The sequence below is a fragment of the Hippocampus bargibanti genome, linkage group LG10 (genome assembly GCF_051943395.1).
Source record: "Hippocampus bargibanti isolate YZ-2025 linkage group LG10, ASM5194339v1, whole genome shotgun sequence".
Lineage (NCBI taxonomy): Eukaryota > Metazoa > Chordata > Actinopteri > Syngnathiformes > Syngnathidae > Hippocampus > Hippocampus bargibanti.
Window position 1 is genome coordinate 16,089,531 of NC_142743.1, and position 12,045 is coordinate 16,101,575.

At 40.4% G+C, this 12,045-nt stretch overlaps 1 protein-coding gene across 1 annotated transcript in view; it reads right to left on the reverse strand.

Moving 5' to 3' along the window:
* Positions 1-563: 563 nt before the first annotated feature.
* dnah6 (dynein, axonemal, heavy chain 6) overlaps positions 564-12,045 on the reverse strand; it is a 52,537-nt gene continuing 41,055 nt past the window's right edge. Inside the window, exons 54-69 of the mRNA XM_089006079.1 lie at positions 11,904-12,039; positions 11,639-11,811; positions 11,025-11,215; positions 9,132-9,292; positions 8,952-9,040; positions 8,674-8,820; positions 8,456-8,594; positions 7,402-7,521; positions 5,929-6,050; positions 5,518-5,647; positions 5,253-5,380; positions 4,432-4,617; positions 3,799-3,871; positions 3,399-3,550; positions 1,411-1,633; positions 564-1,305 (exon numbers count right to left, since the gene is read on the reverse strand). Coding sequence (XP_088862205.1) covers positions 1,202-1,305; positions 1,411-1,633; positions 3,399-3,550; positions 3,799-3,871; positions 4,432-4,617; positions 5,253-5,380; positions 5,518-5,647; positions 5,929-6,050; positions 7,402-7,521; positions 8,456-8,594; positions 8,674-8,820; positions 8,952-9,040; positions 9,132-9,292; positions 11,025-11,215; positions 11,639-11,811; positions 11,904-12,039 — 2,274 coding nt within the window. The 3' untranslated portion in view covers positions 564-1,201. The remainder of the gene's footprint in view (positions 1,306-1,410; positions 1,634-3,398; positions 3,551-3,798; positions 3,872-4,431; positions 4,618-5,252; positions 5,381-5,517; positions 5,648-5,928; positions 6,051-7,401; positions 7,522-8,455; positions 8,595-8,673; positions 8,821-8,951; positions 9,041-9,131; positions 9,293-11,024; positions 11,216-11,638; positions 11,812-11,903; positions 12,040-12,045) is intronic.

Sequence of the window (12,045 nt, forward strand, 5' to 3'; positions counted from 1 at the left end):
AAAATGGCATGGAATAAATTCTTTAATCAATTGCAAACATGTATGCTTTCCTCTTCAGAACTATTTGAATCATATTCATAACTGGAGGTGTAACAAGAAAGCATATTCTCCGAATCTGAAGCCATTGTTTTGATTCTCAAGCAATGCAAGACGTCTTGGCGTGACGTCACAAACTGGGGGCGGGACTTTCTGAAAATGCCCAATTCACAGCTCAATTTTTTGCAGATTTTGGACACTTTAAGTCATTTTTATTGGTGTTTTGCATTTGAATAAAAATGTCATACCGCGTGTTATGGCTATTTTAGATGCTATAAAACGTTTTTCTGATGTAAGTTAAGAAACAAAAAAGTGATGTCGGTTGTCCTTTAAAAATAGGGTCTGGAGGTTGTGGTCGTAAGTATGGGTGGTCGTAAATTGGATGTTACCTGTAACAATCCCAAGTAATGCTAATCAGGACAAGCACACACACACACACACACACACACACACACACACACACACACACACACACACACACACACACACACACACACACACACACACACGCACACACACACACACACACACACACACACACACACACACGCACGCACGCACGCACGCACGCACGCACACACACACACACACACACACACACACACACACACACACACACACACACACACGCATATACTCACACCCAGTCTATATAACAAAGATTGTGTTTGTCAGCTCGCTGCCATAGCAGTGAGTTGGATGCACAAAGCCAATGTGTTTGCACAGCATGCCCTGAATGACGCATATAGAAAGCTGCTGCACATTAGAGTTGTGGCGGAAACATTTCTTAATTTGATGATCAGCACTCCATACAGTGCCCCTGCTTGCTAACCATGAAATATTGTGCGCCTGCTCACCAAGCTTGCTGTGCCCATCTTTTTTTCTCTCATTGCCAGAGGCTCGACATATTACTATAAGTCTTCTAAACACATTTATCTAGTAACTTTCCACACAAAATGCCTGGATATCTTGATTCGACTAATCCAGTGTGTAGAGAGATCATGATGTGCTGCTCACAAATGTGGATTTGATGAGATGTTTTTGGATGATTCGGTACTAAAATTACCATATGTGCAATGGTACATAAACTGACAGAAGGCAACCCATTGTGGTTAATCTTACATTTATTTGAAAATCTAAAAAAAATGCCTAGATTGGAAAACACTTAGTCATTCAACTGGCACAAGAGAGCAGATGCTTTGGATATCCAATAGTCGCTTGGGCGGTTTGACGGAAGCATTACAGTCACGACAAAATTAGTTGAATGTCCTAGAGGGGAAGACAAATGAAGAATGGGCAACAAGCATGTAATGCTCCAATTCTGATGTGTCTATAAGGCATGACATGTGAGGATCCTGGATAAAGTATGCATACCTGTGGTCGAAAGAGTTCCTGCTCTTGCTGAGGTCTTGTAGAGTGGCGCATGGTAGAGCTCGGGCTCGGGATCATAGTTCTGTTGTGGCTCAAAATGCACCACTGGAAGATTGGCATTCATCACTCGAGGTAATGCATCCTCGATCACCATATTGTCATCATCCCAGCGACTCGCATCCATGAACATGCCGTGGACCAGCACACCATTCTCAGGCATTGGCAACTGCAACCACAAAGAAGAAACCCAGACTTTAATTGTGTTGTACTTTATACAGACGCTCCCCACCTTATGAACGAGAAACGTTCCAAGCGGTCGTTTGCAAGGTGCATCAGTGCTATATTTTGTATGGAATGTATGTTTAAGTCAAATATTGAATGGGGAAATATAAAACACAGACGCTCTAACAGTCATGAAATAAATTCACACCTACTGTAGTACGACGACATACTTGGGTCTTCATTAAGCCATTACTGAAGCTGCTGGCACGTAATTACTGAATTACGTGGCAGCAGCTATTACTTTTCGTTATGCATCGCATCCTCTTGAAGTGTCAACTGGGAAGAGGGATTTCCTCCCCGCCCACATACTCTACACAGCCAATCGTAAACGAGCTCGGCGCCTCCTCCTCAGAGCGTCAACTGGTAAGATGGATTTCTTCCCCGCCCACATACTCTACGCAGCCAATTGTAAGCGAGCTCAGCGGATCGGGGCCTAACCCGCTGGCAACACTTCAACATAGCTGATTGGTCAGCCTTGGTGTCAGTCGCATAAACATCCAGCCCTTAAAACCTCCAATATGTCTGTGTGCGTGTGTGTGCGTGAAGCACTGTACGCAGCCAATAGTAAGCGAGCTCGGGCCAAAAAAAGGTGCGCAATACAAAATCAAACTTACAGCATCTCTGTCCAAACATATTTCGATGTACAGTATGAACAAAAATGTTCGGATGTACCATTTTTCATAACTCGAAGGTATGCCAGCTGGTGAGCGTCTGTACTCATCCTAAAATGCAGAAGGGTCTCAAATGTATCCCCGCTAATAAACTAGGCTTTACTGGATATATGTGTGCTTCCACGACAGTTTGTTTATTGCTCTACACTTGCACATCACTCAAGGAGAGGTTCTGTTGTATAAAAGATTGAATGCGAAATCACCGTTCACATGGAAATTCTGCTCATGAATGAAAGGGAACGAGCTGAATAGTCGTCCTTGATAAAGCAAATCGTGCTTGTTGAGTCAGATGCTGGTTAATGGGGGATCATCCACATCCAGACTTGGATATTTAAAAAAAAGTTCAGTTTGAACTGGAAGGATTTAATGGTGGCCCGTTGTTCCAGTGCTTAGCGTGTCAACTTCACTGTGCTGAGGTACCGGTTAGAAACCTGTAACAGGGCTGACTCTGTGCTATGCATCGTCTTGAAACCTGACTGGAAGACCTGCAAGATGTTATGTTCATCCAAGAACGATTTCAACTGCATGTGCACCACTTTTCCAGGCATTTTAAAAATAAAAAGCAACTTGGAAATGGGCCTAAAATGTGACAGTACATCTTGATCAAGACCAGGTTTCTTGATCGAGGTTTGGACAACAGCAGGTTTAAATGGTTGGGGGACAATGTCAGAAGACAGGCTGTTGTTGATAATGGCAAAGACCAATGTGCCAATACTTGGGAGAAATTTCTGAAAGAAATTTGGGGGAAGAGTGTTACAGGGGCAGCCAGATGGCTTAGACTGGCAAGCCACATCCTTAAAAATGGTCAAGGATACAGCCTCAAAGGAATTTAGCACATCTGAAGATGGAACATTGACAGAGGGGTAAAATGTGGTATTTAAAACAATCGTCCTACCAGTAGAAACCATATCAATGAAAAAAGATTGGTATTTGCAATCAAGTATTGCATTCAGGTACTTTATACAAGACAGAGTTTTACACCCCTCAATCATTTTAAAAAAAGCATGAAAAATACGTGGCGAGTGAGCAGGACTGTACCTCCGAGTCCATGGGAAGTTCTGCGTTGCTGTTTAGATTGCGTAGAGCCTCGGCCACTGCGATCTGGTCTCTGTACACGGGCACCATGTTGAAGCGGAAGTTCAGCTCATCGATGGGCAAATTGTACTGTCGGGCGTGATTCTGTAGGACCGCTACATGACAACAGTTAAGCGAGAATGTCAGCGTTATCTCGAAAAGTATTTTCCCATTTAACACTCTTGTTGACGTGAGAATACTCATAGCTATGAAAAACTTTTTTTTTAACTAAACACATTTATTCTCAATTACCAAGCAACAACCATGATTTTGGAATAATAATCAGCCAGTTTAGAGATGTGGTGTAATATAATGGTGCATTAAAGCATGAAAAGAAAAGGTTTCTCAGGCAGCAGTGGCATACCAGTTAGAAATCCCTGAGGAAAAAAGAATCCAGATATCCAAAAAGATTTGGGGTGGCCTCGTGTGATCCAAGTCTAAAAGGAGATAACAAGAGATGCATGTTTTCAAATAGCTCAGCCTTCTTATCGCATAGGAAAGAAAATGAGAGCAGTGGTGTCACTGGCACAGATTGTGTTCAACGTGAAGTCACGACTCACTTTACACAATGAAGACATTCACTTCTACATTGGGACTTCATTTTGAATATTTGTGCAAAAAAACGGCACACATTTCCAAATGCCCAATAGTCATGTTGACACCTGTCTTACGAAAGAAATGTTTGCATTTCAACTGGCAAACCCAGTAAGAGACACAGGATGTGCTTGTGTCATTCGAGTTTGTGACACCTAATAGAAAAGTACACAGGCACGAAAATATGTGCCAACAGGCTCGAAAAAAATGAAAGCCTTCACTGTACAACTATAAAGACTCCCTCTTTCTCCTTCTCTGAGAATTATCAACTGCTGCAGCATCCACGATGCATGTGTGTGTAAAGAATCAGTGTGGAATGCTGGTAGCAAAACAGGAGGGCACACATGCAAGTTTGAGTTTATCACCTGGGGATCAAGAAAATATCAAATACAAAAACAAAAACCTCAACAAAGTAGATCCTAATGTATAGGTCTTTGACCCAGGAAGCCAAGCCTTTTAGCGATGGGTAGGAGGAGTTTGACCATTGCGCAGGAACGTGGTTGTTAACAAAGCTGGTATAGATCCGGTCCATTTCTTCAGACATCACCACAAAACCTCCAATGGCCTTCTGCAGAGTTATGAGCGACACCTGGAAACACAAAAATGGTTGAATCCCTTAAAAGCTACAGTCCCCCCCAAGCAGTTCACATCCTACGTATCAGTCATTCATTTCCACAGTTCCCTTCACTTTTTTCCCCCAAGTCCATATTCTTGCCCTTTCTCTCTGTCTGCCTTTCCTTTATCTCCCGATATCAAGCTGGTGTCCATGCCTCAGGAGATTGAGCGGGGTCGGGTCATCCCGTATGTGAAGGTTTGGCTGTTTGAGTTCGAATCTGTCTGAGTCATGTGTCGCCGTGTCCTTTTCCCACCTTACCTGCAGTGTCATTAACACCAGTGTACAGCTGGGTGGGAATGTATGGTGGTAATCAGAGAAGACGTAGGCGCATCCTGCCAGCCATGCTTCAGTGAGCCTGCCACAGGCCAGCTGGGGCTACAGAATAACGTTTTCTACCAGTGTGATGTGTGAGCGCATCAATAACGTGTTAAATGTCTTGAAGTGTCCAGAAAAGGTTTACGGTAAACATTATTATAAGCAGCTTTTTCATTCCAGACCCTCATTTACAAAACAAACGGCTGCTATAACGTCTTCTAAAAATAGGGCCCCAAGTAAAATCAGGGTTATCGCATATTGTGTAAATAACTCACGACAATGGTTCTCATTACCCTGAGTAAGCGAATCAGTTTGGTGAATCTGTCAGCCTCCTGGCCCAACACAGTTGTGAGAGAGTTGACACGGCCATTTTCGTCTTGCTCAAATAAACCTTCGAGTGCCTCGTCCATGTCAAGGCGCTCTACACATCACAGCACAGGAAAAAGATTTTGTCAGACATTGAAACACAACTGTGCCTTAGATAGTGCATGTTATAAGTATTATAAAAATAAAATTAAATAGTTACTCCATTGACCAAAAAAAAACATGTTTTTGTACCAGGTAACTTATCCAGAATAGCTTCAGCAAGCTCACACACAATTTCATCATTGGTTTTGGCTCCTAGTTGGGCTGACGAGCGAGGATTAACATCTAGGATAGTGTTGATCAAATTCAGAGTTTCTCGGCGCTGTGGAGACAAACACACATATAGCACAGGGAGGATATAATTGGGCAAGATTTTTTACAGGTTCAAAATATGGATGACCTTTCATTTTTTACACGATTGGAATGGATGTTATTTCCAAATTCCTTTACACAGAGAAGATATACTCACTTAATTATTGCATATGTACAACAACAATGTTAAGGTTAAGTGTTGATGACAGAATAACTCCATCATGGTTGGGAAATGAAAGCTGACAATTCCTACTTTTTGTGTTTATTCTCGTACATCGACAGGCTCCATACCTGGAAGGCCAGGTTGGCATTTTCATGCATTCCAAAGACCTCAGGGTCATCAATGATGGGAAGTTTCTCAATGTACTCTATATATAACTCCAATGTGTCTAACTCCGGGGCATAGTAGACACCTAACAAACGGAAGAAACCATTAAATCATTGGAACATACAGTTGAGTTTTAAATACAGAAATAACATTACAACACAAACAAAATACATCCTCATGTTGGTATAAATTGTACTACTTCATGGTAAAATGGATTTTTTTTTACCAGCAGGTCTAATTGCGCCATAAAAAACCAACAGACCCAACATTGGATTGGATTTCGATTTGCCTTTATTAGTCTATTTATTAGTTTATTTATGATCTTGAAAATAAGAAGTCCGGCATTCAAATTGTAAATTATTTCAATCTGGGAAAAACCAATTGATACATTTTACATGTTTATATTATGAATACAATGTGCTTTTTGCAACATTTTGATTTCAGACAATAGAAACAATAGAAATTAACATAATGGTGTAGCCAGATCAATTTTAGCACGATATTGCCACAAAAAATGTCAAGGTCAAAAAATGCTGTTTATAATGTAAAACCAAAAGATGTGGATGAATGAATTGTGGAATGGTGTCAAATAATGGCTTGAAATAAAATGTATTATTATTTTTGTATTATTAAATTATCCTGGGCTGCAATGTGTTAAAAAGTACAAGAAAAAGTACGACTTCATGCAACAAAAATGTTATGCGGTTCTTGGAAATGGTGGTTACATAGCTACCTGTACAAATTAGGGATGCCAAGATTTGTCAACTAGTCACAATGATATTGACAATTTTATTTCGCTCATTTATTTCGGTATTTAATTATTTGGTGCTTTGTTCACCCCCCACCCCCCATCTCTTGTTGGCTGTATGCCTTGTCTGTGACGCACATGCGCACTAGTAGTAATCTGGCTCATCTGTGATGGATTGCATTGGAGATACAAGCACCTTCTCACCAAAAATATTGAATTGTATGAAAACCTTCCTTTCGTGGCAGTGCGGCCACAATAAATGAGCCTCTATAAGAAAGCATTTTGTGTATGTCGCCTAATTTAATTTCTGACAAAGGAATGTAAAATTACTGAGGTGATCCAAACAAACAATATCATTGTTTCTGGCAAATGCAAATAATGTACCCTAGTAATTCACATGACAGCTAAACCCCCGATTTTTCAATTTGTACAGTTTAGGGGTTCATCATGAAAAATATAGACGCCTTGCAATCGTATTTTTTCTTTGCGTTCCGCATATATTTTGCCATGTTTAGATTTTGAGTACAATGATCCCTTTTCATGATTCAGTTAAATAAATCATATTTGAAGCACTGTTTATGACATTTTCAAAAACACTGATATGTCAAACACAAAAACTGCCTCCTGTATCGAAACAACTGTGAAGTTCATTAACAAGTCAAGAGCCAATTGTATATTTAAGAGGTACCGGATGCTGAGAAGGTGTAGCAGGGCCCCAGGGTCTTGGGCGAAAAGAAGCCTTTGAGGACTGTTCTGAGACAGCGTTGGTCCCAGACATCTGTCACTCTGCCTCCGTACGTGATCTCACCTGGGGATACACACTCACATTTGACCAGGTTTCTCCTTCCACAAGAGAAGCATAGTAGCATTCTGGATTACTGACACAAATGAAAAACATCAATGAACTCATTCACTGCCAGATGATGTGCAAAAATATGTTCACTCCAGTGCCAGGGTTTTTGTCATTTTCACTCTAATTGCAGGACCCACATAATATTGTGTTTTAGGATTAAATAAACATTCAATGTAACGTAAGAAACCTTATACTCTGTTCTTTCACCAGAAGACAAGAGTTAATTCCTAAATTATATGGGTCTAGATTTATCTGAGCTTGAAATGGGGGCAGCTGTACAGAGGGCAAATGCTGCCTCCTCGTAGCAGGGAAAAACACTGCCACAGGTCTGACCAGCGCTTTATCAGCACACTCAACCCCCAATGCAAGAAAAACCAAAACCCAAACAAATTCGGGAATGTCGTTCCACGTCATGCCTTTCGATTTTCGGGAATGGCAGTGAATGAGTTATGTGTCTATTGGTACACTGTGTGTATCTTTTTTCTCAAAGTTATCCATCCACTCTCTACAGCACTTATTCACTTAAAGGTCACGGGGAACTGGCGCCTGGCTGTCTTCAGGCAAAAATCCAACTACAACCCTGGACTTGTCATACATGATTTATTTTCACGTTCATTGAATGGGATCTGAACCTATACTGTGTAAAGAGATTCACCGAGTCAGTGAATAGATTTGAGTTATTTCATAAATATAAAACATGATTCCAATGCATTGAAAATAGTTTCAGGAATTTAGTTCATCATGACAAGTGGAACACGTGGATAAGGTAATGTGAAAATAAATCCAACACAAGAGCAAAGTGGATATTTCATAGTCAATTTTTTTATTAATTATTAATTAATTAAATAACAAAATTAATTGAGGTACTTATGTATTTGGGTTCACCTACTCGTGATGTATGTGAGAGCATCCCAGGGAATAACGACATCTTGGCAATAGAGGTTCAAGTTGAGCAGAGCACACTCCCTGTCACTGTCACTGAACTCATAGGGAATGTTCCAGCCAAGAGGACCAAACTTTTTGCGCTCCTGACGTATATATAAAAAAGGCAAACTTATATTTTCCTCAAAGTAACAAAACATAGGATGTGTATTTAGATTTTGAAACCTGAATGACTGCATGGAAAAAGCAGATTCCAAAGATCATCTTCTTCCAGTCCAGACCCAGAGTGTGCTCTTCAAAGAAATTGTTAGAGATCTCGGTGAAGGCTCGCCGAATGTTGGCACGCAGACCTTTCGGAGGTTCATTCGTCACCTTCAGGTATTGAAGCCAAATGGAATCAATCATTACACAATAAATAAGTATTTACACCCCTAAGTGTGAATGGAACTAGGTTAATGTCACACACTTTCATTTTCTCACTGAGGTACTGAACCAAGGTTTACCTTGACGGAGTTTTGTAGCACTGTCACTGGAAACACTTTAGTAGGCATGGAACTGAGAAACAAACGGAAGTTGTCGTGGATTGACGTGTCTGCGGAAGAGAGTGACAGTTCAAGTTTACATTGACAACATGGTATTACAGAGTTTAAGTTGTATTACGTGCATTATTTATTTATTTTTACCTGGCTCTGCAAAGGTCTTAATGAGCTCCTCCATAGGGAGCATCCAAGAGACCGCTAAATGACAGTTTTGCAAGAAAACCCAGCCTCCGTCTTCTAATGCTGTTTTGATCATTTTTTCCGCTATGGGGCCCTGTCCTTGACCCAATGAAATGGACTCAACCCTAATTGTTACAGAGAAAGTAATATTTAGTATGTGGTTGTATCTTCTATATACTGTATATTATTACAAAATCATCTTTCTTGTGTAAATTTAAGGACATACATTAATTCTTAAAGACCGTACAAAGTTATTTCTAGTGGAAAAGCTACATTTCTCTGTGAAATGGGAATACAAAACTCATCAGAGAATTGACCATCAGTAAGAGGGTTAAATATCCGACAGCTCGACTCAGCAGCAGCAGATTTTAACAGAGAATTGGTATAAAAAAAATTACATTAACCAAAATAGCCATTTGATGAGAACTCTCATTGTCCAATACTTTCAGATTTGATAATGATAAACCATAGGCAAGAACAAGGTCAAATCTAAGGCAGACTGTTAAGGCAATTCGCTATATGAACACATTGTAAACATTTTTATTTACTTAAACATCCTTTTATTTTCTTTTAGTCCAATCAATGATGTCACATCCGCTCTTAACACAAGTTTTCTCTCGTCCCCACCATTTGCGGGAGACGACCTGCACCAGTGGGTGCAGGCCAGTTCCAATATGTGCCGTCCCGAAGATTAAAGAATGTTTTGGTTTTCTACTCTGGTTCTTGCTTGATTGTTATATTCAAACAAGTGATTACTCTTCAATCACAAAGTTGGATCGATCGCAGACTAGGGCCGACATCGGCCTGGGGCCCAAATCCGAATCTGACCGGCCCTCAATGAGTCAGAGTAAAATGTATTCAAAAGAAAATGTAAATATACTGTATATCTCCTTGACAATTTGTTCAATTCATTTACTTTGGTAGGGTTGTTAAGAACATTCTTCTGTACACAGTGTTGTTTTGGAGGATCCATTACAATGTTTAATCCCCTCCACGTAATATATAGCACAGAAAATTAATGAATAACTAGTTTTCAAATTTGAAGTAAAAACACATAATGACAGTTATTGTGGTTTACATGGGACAATTTGAAATTTTGGTTCAGAATTTAGCAAGCATCATGGAATTTCACAAGTTTGATTTGCTTTCGTGGGCCAAATAAAATGATGTGGTAGGCCAGATTTGCCCAACAGGCCTTGACTTTGACACCGGTGCTTTACAGGGACTTAAAACTGTGAGCTCCTGGGTTTGATGCAGCGAAGAAAATATTTGGCTTTGGTTATTAGTACCAGTTGTCGTTTGTCCATGCACTTCCCGGCAGGTTGCACAGTGCAATATTTGCGTTGCGTCGTCTGTTGCAAGCCACGTAAACTCCTCTTTCCACGATGCTCTCAATGTACGTTGACGTCATAAATTTTGTTAGCTTCTTTTGAGTCTCTCTTCTGGGGCTGAGATTTTGGCTTGATTCCTCACTAGTAAGTCTACTTTTGAAAATGATATGCAAATACACGACCTGATAACGCTTGGGAAAATCCGGGTGCGAAGTTATTCTATGCATGCTTCTGATTGGCTGCCGAGTATGTCAATTGCCAAACGAACCGAAATTCCGAAATTTCAAACCGAACGAATATGTACGTATTTCGAAATCGGAATAAAGCAAGTTTGATTTGAAAAAAACCTCGTTTTTTTTCTAGAAAAAGTTGGCGGCCACCCTGGCAGAGAGGTTCTGGAAGTTGTACGCCCGGCGTAAAAGTTACACGCCTCGGGCATCCGGGCAGACGTAATTTCAAATACGTGTATTACATTATCACTGACATAACCTGCATACACAATTGCTCAATTTTTCTTTCTTTTTACCTGTCAAGACAACCCCTGTCTTTTGCAAAACGCTGGAAAGCACCCATTGGGTCTGATCCGGTGCTGAGGATGAAGACCAGCGGCGTCGATGGGGACATGTCATTGTAGAGATTAGCCAAATCAATGGGAGGGTTTTCAACAAACTGCTTCCCCAAACTGACAATCACAAACTCTGTTGCCGCAAAAACAACCTGACAAGGAAGAAAGATACAACTGAAACATTTCTATAATTGATATTTCTTTGGTACAAAGGTGTCAAACCAATAATGGATGATAGAGTAGGTGCAGCTTGACATACAGAAGTCCATAAACTGGTTGACATATAGAACCTATTTTTGTGCAACAACATAAATTGAATGAGAAGAACACACAATGTCCGTTTTCAAACAACGCCAGTCTTGTTATTATCAATAGATTTTAATTTTGAGGATCATCAATATCAAGTAGTGTTTACTTTTCACAAGGCTTTTTCAAGTTTCATATTGGGAAAGATGGACATTGGGATTGACTCAATGAGAGTAAAGCACTCCCAAAAACAATTGATTGGGTGACACCAGACATAAAATATGATTTTCTGATAATATCATCATTCGACATTCATGATTGGAACCTACCTTCTCTTCCATAAAACTCTTGATAAGGACCAGCTTTTGGAAAGAGGTCAGCCTTTCATTCCAGTAACCTTGGATTCCACTCTTTTGCTTCCCCTCTTCTGACATATCAAGAGGTGGCAACTCTGTCACATAGCCCTCCCAATTTTCCGGATTAAAAGATGTGTCAAAACATCCTAAATAAAAAGAATACGGACGAGTTAGGACTCTTACGTTTTTTTTGTCATGCAAAACAAAAATCTGGCTAATATCTGAGGTGCCGGTTTACCAAGCTTAACGTGTATGTGTGTCGCAATGATTTCTTTGGTGATGCCCTTGAAACACGGCAGTGAGTCCTCCAGTTCACAACAGGTCTCCCAGTAATAATCACTTAGCCATGGGACGTCTGGCCGCTCTGCAAATTCCTATGA